This window comes from Rhea pennata, chromosome 4 (assembly GCF_028389875.1).
Source record: "Rhea pennata isolate bPtePen1 chromosome 4, bPtePen1.pri, whole genome shotgun sequence".
In the NCBI taxonomy this organism is placed as follows: Eukaryota; Metazoa; Chordata; class Aves; order Rheiformes; family Rheidae; genus Rhea; species Rhea pennata.
The window spans coordinates 2,651,568-2,667,579 of NC_084666.1; the positions used below are offsets into that span (position 1 = coordinate 2,651,568).

Here is a 16,012-nt window from a genome sequence, read left to right on the forward strand (position 1 = left end):
ACTCCTGTATTTGTGGTGCTATTTACTCCCAGATTTTAGACATGTTTTTTCACTCTTTCTTCCTTTCAAGCCACAAATATTTCCAAAGGAAATGGCAAAGAGTATGAGCCCTGTTGCAGAAGTAGGTACAGGAGCTGAACCTATGCTAAACCAAATGCCTGGAGCATGCCCCCTTACCATTTTAGCTGCTTCAGTCGTTAGGAGAAAACCCCCATAGTCACACTGGATAATGTCCCTGTGAAGAAATCTAATCCAAAGGCAATTTCCAAACATCCCATTATTCTTTCCCTACCCTCTGGGAAGATCACAATACACAGGACCCTTGAAAGACATGTTACACCTTGCTGAGACAGCCGATATAAGCTGCAGTATGAGAAAAAATCATGATTGAAAAAGAGGGACACTTAAAGGGCAAATACTCAGGTTAATCCAGGAAAAAGAGAGACCAAGATAATATATCAACAGCACATTCTTTAATCTCCTACTGAAATACAGATCCATTAAATATTTTAGATCTAAATCTTGTTACAAGTCTCAACTCCTCAGGAACACCAAACAGCTCAGTACAGGGCTCTTTGGGATCTCACAGAGCAGTGACTACAGTTAAGGAGTATACACTTAATTCTGCCTTCCTTGAGAACAGAAAATATGACTGTTAGACGCGTTTATACAGGCCTCCATTTGTCTTTGGATGTCTCTGCATCAGATTGTGCCACCCTTGCCCTGCGCTTCCTGCATCTGCTTGCAGAATGCTCCACTTGTTTCTTATCTTAGGCTTGCAACTGGGACAGGGACTTTTTATTTCTCTTCTGTGTGTTGAACCCAACAGCTCGTCTTGATCATGGACTTCTTGATGCTGACGTAAGCAAATCATTAACATCACAATTGTAATTGGATTTTTTTTTTTTTTTTTTGGAAGGCTCCTGCCTCTCATCTAAAACTGCCTCTTTTTGCCCCAATTCAGGATGGCAACTTGTTTAAAAACATCCTTCCCTGCGCCAGTGGGGGAAGGATTTCCATCTTCTGGACTGCTATAGCCAGATCTCATTTAGAAAAAGACCTCACTGGGGCTATTACCTTCACCCTCATGCTCGAGAGATATCACACTCTAAAGCATTGCACTTTCTTCTCAAGGACTTTGAAGAGGAAGAGAAAATGTCTTCATGTTGGACAGGGCAAATGCAATTCACCTACTCGTGGGGTATTAGACTCAATTGCTATTCTTTTTCGATCACTCTCACTTCATCCAAATGCAGAGCCAATTGAAGTGATAATGACTTCTCTGTCAATGGCAGCTTTCATTCAAAGTATTTTGATATGCCAGGAAGAGATGCTTTAAAAATGCCAGCAATAAATATGTGTTCAAAACAATACCCTTAGTACCTCAGCTGTAAAGTCCATATATGTTCCCATTAGCTGCTTTTTTCATTGAACAGATTTTAGGCACAAACAATAGCTACTTCATTTTCCATAACCCTCCCTTCACATACACATACACATGCACACACACATTCTCTCTTCCCTACTCTCTGACTTTGCGAAAGATCAGACCGAGGTTTTCCAAGAGATGTAGGCAACTTGGGTACTTCTGTCTTTAGAGTTATGGCCTCACCGTGCTATGTCTCTCCAAAAAATTGCATAATGCATTCTACTATAGGAGACAAAATGCCCATCATGTTTTCCTGGAATCGGCCCAATAGAAAAAATCAAGATAATTCTAACTCGAGGATTCTTGATGTTCCCACTGAGTTGCCTTTCTTTGGAATATGCTTGCTACAGCATCCAATGGTCAAATACCAGACTTGAACGCAGAGGAAGGCATGCAATGAAAGGTCTTTCTCATCTTTACCTTCTGAGTGAAGAGGCATAGGTCTGAGTCCAGTGCAGCACATAAGGACGTCTCTGGCCATAAAACAAGAAAAGTCAGAAAGGGGAAAGGAGACCCATGAGACAAGTTGGTGGAGCAGATCAAGCCAAAGTTGGACCTAAAAGAGAGCTATCTTATGCCTAAATTTTCTTTGCTGTACCTCAGCAGAGATTCTTTATGTTTCTATCATGTGGCCAGAACATTTTAAAGTCAAATTTAGATGCATCTGGTGGTTTTACATGTACCTATTTATACCTTTAAGTACTTAAAGATCTCTCCAGCCCTAGGGACCTCACAGTCTTTAATATAATTGTCCTTACAGATCCCTGCTAGATGCACTCTTATCTTCATGGTACTGACATGCAGTGAAATTTAGAGATGCTCAGTTGTCCCACAGAACTTCTAATGTTTATTTTTAAGCATTTGTGTTAATATCCTCATGACTGCAGGCCCCACTAATAGCTCCAGATCCTTTTTGTGGCATAACATTTAGTTTTGCAACTAAAGGAGGAGAAGTAGCTCTCTCAGACCAGAAACTGGGGACAAAAGCCCCCCTGACCTATCAATATCATGATGTCCCAACTTCTGGCAAGCAGTGAATATGACATGGGTCATGTTCATGGCCCTCACTTGTATCTTGGTGTGGAATATGGGTTTCAGAGCATACATTGCAAAAAAAAGTGTGTACCAGATTTGAACTCTCATGGATGCTCAGAACTGTTTAGCCTTCTCTCTGGTCAGCTGTATGAATTTTACTTGCAGTAGGTACATCACTATTTGTAAGCAGGTCTTATTGTGGCCTGATTTGCATCCTCCCTGCACAAAAACATTATTTACAGCTGAGTCGGTGGATAGTTTGGCTGAGTCAGTCTAGCAGGACAGGGCGTTCCAGAGGCATCTTTACAAAATGAAGGCTGAAGTCTTGTCAGAAAGGATGTGTTAGTCTAGGAGAATAATGACATCTAGGGAGACTTCGCCCTAAGTTATCATGAGAGTTTTCATGACAAATTCTTTTCTCCTCTCGGGTAATGGAGGCACAATGTCACTTCACCAGACCACAGTCATGCCGAGGGCTTAGGGTTTCCTTCCAGCTTAAAAGTTTGCAGACACAATCTAATGAATAATGCTCTAACCCATGACTTTTTCCCAGCAAAGCTCTAGTCATTGGCTTCGTGGGGAACAAATAAATTGCTTCACCTTTCCAGGGTTCAGCAAAGTTAGAGTGATGCTTGTCTGCTTGGTAAATGGCCAACAGAGCTACAGATGAGAAGAGCTGTCAAAGACAAATTGGGGATTATTGAGTTCATCTCGGCAGATGTCTGAAACCAGTCTCCAAGTCCTCCTTGACTCATTCATACTTTCATTTAGCAGTTGTAGTGATGACAATTCACTCACTTTGCAGTATAAGCCCCCATAGGACAGAGAATCCCCCATCTAAAATTTTTGCTCTTCATCACACTTGTGCAGCTCCATCATGCCAAAAGACAAGTATGACGGCCCCCCAAAAGTAAGGAAGAAGAGCCCTTTGCCTCTGCAGGCCCCATGGCAAAAGCTTTACCTTCATGTGGGTATTTCTTCTCGCACTCAGACCACTTATGTTATTTGAATTACTCCAGGCTTCAATAACTGCAGTTATCCTTATGCGTGTGTATGTTTTTCCTAGAACAGAACATCCCCTCTGCCATCAAATTCAATGAACATCTTCCCATGTATCTTTACAAGTCTCAGTTAAAATTCAGAAGCACATATCCCTACCACTGAAACTCAAAAGGCACTTCACTAGAGAGTGGGTCATATCTTGCTTAATACATTTCCTGTCACAGCAGGGATCTTGACCAATAGGGTATTTAAAGTTTCAGGCTTCTTTGAAAGTATCCAGGTGGAAGGTATTAGCTTATGATAAGCAGGAATACAGATTAGAGGAGTGGGTCTAATCTCTTCTGGTTTCAATTCAGTGGAATGAGTAAATTATTTTCTATGTAAATTGGCTATTAGAGGTAGAAAAAACACTTAGTGAATGTCACTGTATTTATTTATAAATCCTAGTACCTAAAGTCCTGAGCGTATATAGGCAAAATACTGCTTATAGCCTTAAAGTAAGAGGAGAAGGGTCAGAGATCTGGGTAGGTACAAAGAGTCAGGCAGCATATTTTTAATATCTGCAGGAAATATGCAGCATGCTGCCGGCTTGAACCTTCTGGCATTGTTCTGACACCTGCAGACATTAGACTCCTGAGGTGTTCTTGGCAAATTCTCCCACTTCACCCCCACACTGACCAGGAACAATTTTTAGAAGAAAAGAGGACAATTTGCACTGTGGGATTTCATTATGTGCATGTCATGTCTGTAAACCCACCTAGCTCCCATGAGGGCTGATAGGCACAGTCACAGCCCCTTGAAGTGCTCATGGTGCTGGAGCTCTGAGCATGGACTAAGCACAGAAGAAGACAGGCAGGAGGGGAGGAAAGTTCCCTTGTCTGGGAAACAGCTTCCCAGAGGGGCTTGCTGGACACTATGAAATCTAGATGACAGCAACGAGTTCTGGACAAGGTATGGGCGGATCTGCTGGGAATGTTGTTCTCCGGCAGAGAGAGTTTTGAGAAGGATCATCAGTATGGCGCCTCCTTAGGTGATCCTGGGCCTTTGACAGCCCAGTGTAGGGCTACGAAGATGATCAGAGGACTGGAGCATCCCTCTTATGAGGAAAGGCTGCGAGAGCTGGGTCTCTTCAGCCTGGAGAAGGGAAGAATGAGAGAGGGTCTTATCAATGTATGTAAATACCTTAAGGGAGGGTGTCAAGAGGATGGGATCGGACTCTTTTCAGTGGTGCCCAGTGACAGGACAAGAGGAAATGGGCACAAACTGAAACACAGAAAGTTCCACTTGAATGTGAGGAAAATCTTCTTCACTGTGAGAGTGACAGAGCACTGGACCAGGTTGCCCGGAGAGATTGTGGAGTCTCCTTCTCTGGCGATATTCAGCAGCCACCTGGACACAATCCTGTGCAACATGCTGTAGGTGATCCTGCTTAAGCAAGGGGGTTGGACTAGATGATCTCAAGAGGTCCTTTTCAGCCTCAACCATTCTGTGATTCTGTGAGAGGAAAATCAGGACTTGAAAGCATAGTCTAAACATGATTTAGCAGTGACCACCTGCATTAGCCACCTGGGCCCAATCATGCATCATTTTTGCTGGCTTATGAATATTTGGGGCTTCCTTCCAGATTCCCTTTCCAATTCTTTTTTCCTCCTGGACTGCTGTATGTAACAGCTTATTTCTGTCAGCTCTGGGAAAGCTGAAGTTTTCTGGGTAGCAAGCATTTGCCTGTTAGTGAACATCAACATCTGTCCCCCAGATTTAATTTCATTGAGCCTATTAGGATGAGCTCCATCTGGCCAAATGCAGACATCCGCATTATAGGTGCCTGTGTCTGAAGGAGGTCTCATAGACTCCTTATAGCCCACAGAGAGAAACAGGCCCTTCAGTTCATTCATATGGGTGGGATTCAGCTCACAGACAAGAACTACTTTTAGTGGTGTTATTCAGTTACCTAACCATGGATAGTTAGAGCCATCTGAGATATGCTAGGGTATCTGTCATTTCACTCGTGGCTGGCAAACATAGCACCTATGAGAGATCTGAGATGTCCTGCAAGAGGTTCTGGAGGCCAGGTAGGATGCCCACAAGGCATCTCAGGTGTCACTAGCTAAGCATGTTTAGGCATCTAAATCACACCCCATGGAGTCATGAGAGCTGTGCAGCTAACCATATGGATATCTACTTCAGGGTGAGATGCTCTGCAGACATCTGTCGTGTTATCACAAGATATAAGCACCCCATTTAGTGTCATCTCCCAGATGTTTACACTGCCTACGTGCAGGTTGGTGGACTGACTCCAGCGGGAAGAGAGTCAGCAGATTTGCAAGCAAAACAAAGGTGATAGAGGAGTGGAAAACTAACTCTAGCTTCTGCACACAGCTGTCTTGAGATACCTAAGGCCATGAAATGTCTGGCCTTACAAGGTCAAATGCGACCCCTGCTCTGTCCTCTTTGTTTGCTGTCCCTTCTATGGAACAATTAGGAAAAAATACATAAAAGGCTTTCAACTAACCAAAAAAGGACAGTAAGCCATTCCTACCACTTCATTAGAGGATTCGGGTCATTATTCTCCTCTAAGCAGTAGATATTGTAAAAAGCAAGCACCAAACACCAAACAAGTCAATAGGTTGTCTTGGAAACAATAACAACAGTATTCATCAGTCCCTGGCACGGTGCATGATCCAGGGGGGTAAGATCATTTTAGATTCAGATTTTATACATATAAAAATTGGGAGTGAGGGGAATCCCAAATCTCCAGGCTGAACAGCAAACCCAAAGCTCTCATGAGAAAGGTGTGAGGCAACCTAAAGCGTTTTTTGAAATCCAGCTATTGCACCAGGGATCAGAAAGTCGGAGCGGCAAGGCCTTGTGTCGGTACTCTCTGATGCATCAGACAAAACATTTTGTATGCCATTTCCAAACTAACATACAGTGTCACCTTCACAGTTCTTTACCCCAGACACAGCTGCATTTCTGTGACGAAGGAAATGGTCTCATTAGAGAAGAGTCAGAAGAGTCAGATCGACGTGTTAAAAAAAAAATCACTTTGAGATACCTATATAAAAAGAACCATGAGTTTATTAAGACAAGGGGAAGAGCTAGATTTTTCTTCTTACTGCTACACTTCAGGAGTAGCTTTATGGAAGTGTCACTGAGGTAAGCAAGATCAGAAACAGATGCGGAGTACAGCTACAAACAGGATGTGAAAATAAACTCGTTACCCCATCTGCCCACTGTAAACACTGTGAAACTGGCAGCAAGTGAGGAATAAAAATCCAGACAAATGGTCTTTTAAAGAGAGCAGAGGGAGCTGGAAGTTCTACTCTTAGAAAAATAGAGGCACAAAAAGCCCCGAACAACCCAATGCATCTACCAAGCCCTACTGACCTGAGATCAGTCAGGGCAGAGATGGAGAAAATTCTCACTGTGGAGAGTCTTCAAGGTGCTGTTTTTGAAGGCCATTCTGTCTTTGGGAGAGATCTGATTTTGCTTTTGTCCCTGCCTGTTAGGAAGCACCATCTATTTCACAAGTCACAGAGATTATTTTTTTCCCCGAGAGGCGCTCTCTTAATGTTGCATAAAATTACTCTCTCAGGGGTAGTGTGAGGAGAAAAACGTGGTGTTAGGTTGTCTCAATTGCAAAGACATTGCTAACAATAAAAGCCCCTGAACGATTTGGGTTTTAAGTGACATGATTATAGAATGGGTCGTTTGTGATGCTCCAGTTAAGGTTGCTTCAAGCACCTCTGTCATAATGTCTGAATGGGGCTGTTTTATGCTTTCAGCTTGGGCCGTAAGTGTTCACCTCTGGCCTTTGTTCTATGAGGCAAGACTCAACTTGAGGATATATTTACTTAAAATTTTGCAGGAAAATTTCTCAAATGGTCAATCTACTTGATTTATTTAAAGTGGGATCCCAAAGTATTTTACAGCTTTTACAGGCTGCCTGTGTTTATAACTGTCCTGGGGAGTATCTTCTGCAATTCATGTAGTGGAGAGGGGAAAGGAGGGTCATAATTTCTGTTTTAACCTACTTTTCTAGCTGCTGACATGACACTGACAAAGTCATCTCTTCTGGAATGAAATCTGTCATGCTTTATCTTAGTCCAGAGGAGATTGTTTGGGGAAAGCCAGGGCACAATATGCCCCTGTATTTCTCATTTAAGAACATGAGTCATTTTTTTTTCTATAGAATCTATTTAGAAATGCTGTGCATAGATAATTCAACAGTCACTGAAAGTAGAGACTGCAACTTCAGCTCACTTTATAGATCTCAGATAAACTGCAAAGGAAATGATGTTTCAAGAAAACTGGTTCTTGTGTTCAGATTTCTTCAAGATACAACAGCCCAAGGCAGAGTTTCCTAAATGTTGGAAATAGTTTCTCTCTCCGTATTTGGCAGATCCAAAAAGGCCTTGAGAGATAAATAAACCAGGTCTATGAATAAATAAGGGATATCAGAACTGAAATCTGAGGTGTTTTGAAATTTGAGACAATTGAAAGCTTGATGTTGGCCATGGGGCACTTCGAAATAGTCTGGAGGCTGATGAAGGTTTGGCATTTGAGATGCTCTTTGGATATTTCAGGATAAGCCACCTGGTGGGCTCACCAAAGTTTGTAATAATTATAACTAAAATATCTGAACTCCAGTGCTGCCTTCTATTGTAATCAGCAAGAGTAACAGAAGCAGCTCATCCTAACTAAACACACTGCAACTGCTGTGGGAAGAAAAATGGATATGCTGGGCTCAAGGGATGAACTGGGAGGAATAGCAGAGCTAGGCTGGATGCAGAAATTCAGGGCATAGGAGGTAGCAAGAAGGAGGAGGAAAAAGATACTCTGCAGAAACTAATAGACTCCTGGAGAGAGGAGGGATCTCATGAAGCCCTCAATGATGCAGATCTGGCCCCTACATCTTCCCCAGAGCAGAGAGGATTTTTAATGTTGTCAGCTTTCACTAGGAGGAGACCCTACATGCCCTCAAAGATCAGAAGTTGCCTGTATTCAGCATGATTTCCCCCCGTGCCACTGGTGTCCTGGTACACCTTGTGATGACAGGATTTCTTGCCACACAACCACCTTTAGGCATGCATGCTCAAGACCTGGATCCCTCAGCAGTGGCCTAGAGGAAGCCCCTGGGCCTCTGGCTTTCTCACAGAGGGTGAATTGCACATAGTCACAGAAGGTGTAGGCAAGGAATGTCCCCCCAGAGTTACCAGCTCTCTCTGGTACCCTCTGAAGTAGGAGGGAAGAAGAATAACGTTAGGGACAAGTAGTTCCTTTAGGAACTCTTTAGGAAGAGTTTGAGAAATCCTCCTTCAAGGTCTTAATGGAAATTTCTGTTTTTCTAGTACAGAAGGATCTAAAATTATGTTATAGGCATTGAGACCAATTCTTCCCTTCCATAAACCAGGTTTCCTTCTCTGTCACACCTCTAAGACATGGTGCAACCATGCACGATTCATGTCAACATGCTCTGCAGCACCTCACCGACTAGAAGGACTGCAATTCACATGGTCCTTGACCCCCATCTCCCCTCCCAGTGAAAGTTCTGAAGAGGTGATTACAGTGAACAAGGGCCGATTCTTGGGATACCTGTGGGTTGAATCCATGTCAAAATATTTCCATGTAGAACCATTCATGGCTTCTCAGAGGTGTAGGCAAAATTATGTGTGAGGAGAGACTGGGATCATGGTAGAATTGTGTTGCAATTCACATCAAAGGGCAGAAATGAGCTGGAGAGCTGGGGAAGCAAAAGGTTGCAGAGCTTGTTTTACTCGAAGCAGAAAAGGACAAGCATTAGGAGCAGATCTAGTCTCTGCCATGCAAACCTTGGCATCTCTTATGACAGAGCAGTTTCCTCTCCTTCCTCATGTGCTCCCAAGTAGAGGGATCAGCACCCTCTATACCTGGATGGGAGGAGGAGGAGGAGTGCAGTGTCCTGCTGTGCGGTTGAGCCTCCAGGTCACCCCAACCAAAAGTAAGCAGCATAGTTCAGAGCATAATAAAATTTTTTGAAAAACACAACTTTGCTGATTTCTGCTAGCTGCACAAAAGGGAAAAGAAGTGTTTAACTTGGGTCAGTTCATGATCTTGTCCAGTGGTTCCCCAAATTTCTCAAAATTTCACTTCCAAAAGAACCCTATACAAGGTCACAGTCTCAAGGAAAGAGGTAACCTGTCCTTCTGGCTCCTCAGCTGCAGGTGCAGGAGGACACTTGCATCTCACTGTTACTGACGGTGCTGCAATATGAGAGCGAGGGCTGGTAGAGGTGTGAAATCACAGGTTGTGCTGTGTCTCCTTTACATCCCTCTGAGTTCCTTCTGCCTGCTCCTGCTCCTCCCTGAAGCTGCTTGGCAGAGTTGCAGCACACTTGGGTGGACATTTATTCTCAGTTCTATCAGGAGGGCAGTTCAAGAGTAGGATGGGTAAGACCAGGCATTTACTCTCCAGTTGACCCAAGAGGGAGCTGCCCATACTATCAGCCTGCTTAAAGACTTCAGAAGCATGATCATTGTTTGTAGGGTGTATGGTAACGAGGAGGATTTCCATCTCTGTATGTGAAGCTGGACATCCTAGCCTCACGCAGCCCATGACAGGAGTAATTCATTCCCACCTGAGGTTGCTCCATCACCTCACACCTGTTCACTGGTTCTCTTGCAGAAGGTATGGCAGAAGCTGTCAGCTCGAGCAGGGACTGCCTTCAAGCAGGAGAGTCCTGCACCAATGACCCCGTCTGCAGCTCCAAATTCAGGACCCTTCGGCAATGCATTGCAGGCAATGGAGCCAACAAGCTGGGCCCAGATGCCAAGAACCAGTGCCGGAGCACAGTGACAGCTCTGCTCTCCAGCCAGCTCTATGGCTGCAAGTGCAAACGAGGCATGAAAAAGGAGAAGAACTGCTTGAGCGTCTACTGGAGCATCCACCACACACTGATGGAAGGTCAGTCAATGAGGGGGGGCTTTTCAAGTAATAATGACCTTCTGCAGAGCTCCCCAGCACCAAAATAGAGGGCAGAAAGGTCTTTTCTGTCTGATCCTTTTCCATCTTAGGACATATTGATTAGGTAACTGCATTTTGGGGGAAGCAAGGACACCAGCGGTGGCTGGAAGAAGGCTGGCTTCCCAGTCTTGAACAGAGCTGCTTCCAGCCTCTCTCTCCTCAGTCAAGAGGCTGAGCTAGTGGTACTGCCTTATTGGAGAGAGGAAGAAGATAATTAAGGCAGAGCATGAGAGGTCAATTTTCTTTGGGGAAAGTAGGAGAGCAGCAACAAATGACATAAAATGTGTTTCATGAGTGTAAAAAAATGAGGTACTGACATACTTGTGCTATCACATCACCTTGCATGGCTAAGACACTCTTAGCAGTTGACCAGCAGGGTTTTGAACCCTCACTCCTTGGCTGAACTAAAGAGGAATTTGGATCAGGTTGTCTCACTTTCACACTACATGGGCCATTACATAGAAGGCAAGAACTAGCCTTTCTATGACCTCCTTTAGGTCTGGAGAAAAAAATCATCTAGAATTTCACTTTGGGAAGGACCAAGAGTTCTAGGGTGTTCATAGAACAGCTAATCCATGGGACTGTCTTGGACTATAGGGGCACATCTCTGCCTCTTTTCTAGATTTAGGGAGCAAGGGAGTCTAGGGCATGGCCACAGCACAGAGCTGCAGGAGGAGTATGATACGTAAATATGGTGGGACTTAGTAAATTTATTCTCTTTCCAGCACAGAGATGTCCTTTATGACTGCAGACATTATAATAAGGTTGAAATCCTGAGGTTTTGCCTTTCATTTTTTTTTTGTCTGGCCTATTTTGTAATGTTCCCAGTATACCTTGAAATCTTTTGCTGAAGAAACACAGGATATGCAGAGTATGATTTTCATTTAAATGGATGTTAGCCAAGATCCTGAGAGCCAGAGTTTTTATAGAAACACTACATAAAGTCTAGGCATTGAAGAAAAAATATTGTGAACTTAGAAAAATTCACTCTCCTGGAGGATCTCAAGTGCCCCAGTGTCTTTGGGATACTGAAGATTTGAAGCTGGTGACATCAACCTGAAATTTAAATTGCTCCCAGAACCAGTACTTAGAAAGTTTGAATTTTGACATTTTTTAAGAGTTATCATAAAAATACAGCTCAGTGACCATAACTTTTCCTTGTCAAGCTGGTGAGTATTTTATGCACCATGAAAATTAAAGTAAGGAATGAAACAGAACCTTCCAACCATACGCTGTAAAACAGACTAATAAAATGCTGCCGACTGAAAGCTGAATGGAAAGGTTCAGGGTTGATAACATAGGTCAAAAGGCCAAGCAAAAGAAAGAGGATGAGGACAATAATACACAGGCTTACCAGGATGGGAACTGCTAGATCAAGTTCCTGGAAAGCTTTCAAAACCAGGGCTTGCAGGGTGGTGAGTTCAGCGATATGAACTGACTGGCGAAATAAGAGGTCTCAGCACCACCCAGAATCCAACCCTTTCCCTAACTGCACACCAAATGAACTTATTTGCACTGATGCCTGGGGAAGAAGTGGCAGCTTGGCTTCTCCATTCCTCTCAAGCATTTGAGTCACAGCCCTTTCCATGTTGACCTTTGTGACCTGAAGTTTTGGAGATGGCTCAGCTCTCCCATCCTCTCCTGCTTTTCTCCTAGAGCAGCTCCTGTCTCCTGATTGTGCTAAGCAATGCAGCTGGGGCTCTCTCCATCATTTCTGCAGCTCCCAAATGGCCTTTATTCCATCACATTTTTACATCAGAGGCTTTGCAGGTCTGTTCTGGAGTGGATACAACTTCTACAAGAGAGGGGACATGGCTATGGTGGTACAAAGGCCACTGTCAGTCTGGAGCCACAGATGCCCTGAGGAAGCCTTTTAAAAAAAAAAAAAAAAAAAAGAAAGAAAAAAAAAAAGAAGTAGAGGACCTCTAGCTGCATCCCAGAATCCTGACAGCCATGTGTGTACAGTGCAGAACAGAGCAGTGAGTCTGGGCATGGAGAGGCACGGCTGTGCAGGACAGCAGTATTAGGAGGACTTGTGCTGCTCTAGGATCAATGGTGGAATAGCAGGAAGAAGATGGCCAGCAGGTCCTGGGAATGCAGCAGAAGCCAGGCACAGATCTCCAGATGTGGAGTGGGAGATGAGTGCTCGGCAGGTGGGACAGACAGTCATAGCAACTTGGGATCTCTGTCCTGGAGAAGACTGTAAGAGGGCTGCCAAGACCCCCCCCCACACACACACACTTCTGTTTGGTGCGGTCCCCTGAGCCCTTACATTTTTGCAAGCACTAAGTTCATTTGCAATGCTGATTCACACTCCTAGACCTTTGATTTCCCTGTTTTAATTTCCTAGGGGAAATATATTTCATAATAGTCACATGTTCTGAAGTCCTTATACATGTTTAATTGACTGAGAAAGGAAGCCAATCCACGTGCTCCATGTAGGGCTTTGTCTTTCAGTTGTACTTACCCAGGAGGCTGTAAAAAGCTTCCTAGAAGCCCTCTTATAAAATCAATTGTGGAAATGCGTGCTCAGGGAATTTACAAAGCATACTATTTACTCTGATTCTCTTGAACGCGCCTGTGTTTAGCCACCTTCCCATTTGGAGACACAATAACATGATGACAACTCGATAACAATTCTCTGATAAGGTGCTGTATCATCAGGACATAAAACTGCTATGCTGGAACATACAAATGGGCCCCTCTCCAGTCAGTAACGATGCAAGATATTTCAATGAAGGTGTAAAGCTGCCTTGTAAGGCACCTGTGGTAATTGCATGGGGCTGTGTACCCTGGGAGCCGTTTCTTCCTGACCGCAGCTGGTGATCAGCATATGCCTGGAGCATGAGGTTTGATAGTCCTTTTATCCCAGCCAGTACATCTGCTGCCGCTGTCCGTATCCATCTAAACGTCTAATAAAAAGAAATGATACTGAGCTATTTGCTTCAATAATATTCTGTGGTATCCATCAGGATGACGGGGCATTACAGACCATTGAGTGGATGAAAGGGAAGCACTGATTGAATAAAATTAGCTTCCCAGCAACTTAAGAATTAAAATGGGGAAGTTTCTGCCAGTGCTGTGGGTCATTAGCTCCGTGTCAAGTAAGAAAGGGCTGTTGGTAAGAAGTGAGGTGTTAATAAATATGAAGACTTGTGCGTGCACACACGGTCCCATGCACAGCCTTACCTGCTTCCTAGAAATGAGTAAGGACCACTGACCCACAGAGGGTCATCTAGAAAATAGCAAAAATGGTGATAGAAACCCCATGTATGCAGGGAGCTGATGGTTTTAATTCGGTCCATTAGCAAGAACCTGTGTTATAGTTTGGTGTCCTCAGCAGTAAACCTGCGAGAGGGGCCAAGGACTTGAGTTATCCAGGGTCACAACAGAGGGCCAAGGACTTGAGTTATCCAGGGTCACAACAGAGCAGTTCTCTGAGGGACTGCCCTACTCCAAGGCTGTGACATCTTTAAAAGCTATTTGGATCCTATTCCCATCTCTACAGCTACACATCAGCTCCTGTGACTGAGTATCCACTCACCTACGGCCTTTAGATTGGAGCAACTTCCTCTTGGCCCCACAAAGCAAACCTACCCTGGATCTGCTGAACTTTGTACATCTCAGGCATTCCTCGGGGCCTCAGTTGCCTTCTCAACAACTTGTCCTTTTTTTGCCTCAGGCATGAACGTGTTGGAGAGTTCTCCTTATGAGCCATTCATCAGAGGCTTTGATTACGTCCGGCTGGCATCCATCACTGCAGGTAGGTGGGTGGGAAGATGTTCTTTCACAAAATCATTTGAAGTGAGGTGCTTGCTGTGGGATAAAGATCTACAGACAAGGAATCTTTTGTGGTTTTGTGCTGCTCCTTAATAAGTGTTGCATGGCTCAGGTCTTGCATTCATTTTTCCAAGGAGCTGTCTATGATTTCTGGGCTAAGTTGTTTGTAGAACATGACCTCAGTAGAAGTGCTTGTGATTTTTGTGCTTTGGCCCTTTCACTCTCATACTATAGAGGGTTGGGACTAAGGAAGAGACAAGAACCTGTGAGTTTAAAGCCATGTGAGGTGAGATTGAAGAAGTTCTACTGTCAGATGATCCATACTTTTTAGTACCTCTTCCTACATGAAAGATGGAAAGCCAACTCCCTCACCTTTTTATGAGGAGGAGAAAGAAAAACAGGGGAGGAAAGAAAGATAGTTGAGCAGGGAAGCTAGACAGAAGGAAAAAAAATGAAGAGCCATTTGACTTGGAGTAGGAAGATAAGTAGGAGCTCCTTCAACTGGCAAATCAGAAATTTGTGTAAAGGCTGGATATAACTGGTACCAAGAAGTCCCTAGTGGTTACCAGAAACGAAAAACCTGTTCTTGTTATTTCTGTCTTGTCCCTAAGGAAAAGCAAGGACTCATCTCTCCTTGGGGATCCTCTGCTTGGACAGTGGAATGCAGATTGATCTCTGCATCTTTAGATCACAGGTTGACTGAAGACTGTCCTATGGGTTCTCATCTTCTGTGTGTAAGGGATTATTGGGATGGGAGATGTGTCAGTCAGCCTCCACACATGCTTTGTCTCAAGTCTCTCAACAGCTGGAGGTCAGGTTTCCTCTTGTAGGAAACAAATACAACTGCACTTTTCCAGCAAACACAGCTCCTGGTCTGTGTGCTTCTGCATCTCCTGCTTGCCTTAACTCGTGTAGGCCTCCCCAAGTAAAAGAGGCACCAAGGGGATGAACTCATTGTAAGGACAGAAGCAATGTATCTGATGTTTCCTGCTCTCTACCTGAGGTCAACAAGGTTTGGAGGCCTTTTCCTCAACATTTTCAGATTACCAGTAATGGTTAGTGGCTTCTGGAGCACGAGTGGAAGGCAGAATATTTCCTTTCATGCCCTACTTGGAATTCAAGGTCTCTTAAGTGAGCCCTTCTATTCCCAGATTATTTGCTTCAGGGTTGTCCCTAATGGCTTGATGTGTTGGAAAGGGCCTCTTCCAATGAGGTAAGAATCTCCATATCAGGTGAACCGCCTGCACAATGCAGAAACATGCTAGGTAGGTTACGGTTAGGTATTAGAAGGTGCTTCCACATCAGTCACAGAGCCAAACTCCGCAGACAAAAAGGTCAATAACCCGACCTACTGTTTGATCCTAATCACAGCATTAAGCACCATGCCTGAGGGGACTCAGACCTGTGTTCTGCTCTGCATCATGCAATCCTCTTAATAAAGCAAGCAGAGCTGCTTGACACCTTTCAACCCCCTCATGGGCATGAACTCTGGGCTCAGCAGTTAAAAGGTCAGTGCGGTAGCTATTAAGCCATCAATCACTAGCATCACAGCTGCCAACATGACCGAAGTTCAGCTCTGCTTATGCACCACGGCTGTGGGGAAACTTTAGCAGCAGTCCTTTTTGTTCCCGAATTACCTGCTGGAAGCAGGTAATGTATTCTGCACGTGCCTCTGATAAGCTCTCCCAACGCGTGGTGCAGTTGCTAACCTTCAGACATCCTCTGGTGGGATAAGAAGGAGAAGCTGTTATCAAGGGAATGAAG

General features: G+C 44.2%; 1 protein-coding gene across 1 annotated transcript in view; it reads left to right on the forward strand.

Annotated features, from left to right (window-relative positions):
• GFRA4 (GDNF family receptor alpha 4) overlaps window positions 1–16,012 on the forward strand; it is a 76,242-nt gene that overhangs the window by 48,665 nt on the left and 11,565 nt on the right. Inside the window, exons 2-3 of the mRNA XM_062574568.1 lie at window positions 10,130–10,408; window positions 14,151–14,231. Of these exons, the coding sequence (XP_062430552.1) occupies window positions 10,130–10,408; window positions 14,151–14,231 (360 nt within the window). The remainder of the gene's footprint in view (window positions 1–10,129; window positions 10,409–14,150; window positions 14,232–16,012) is intronic.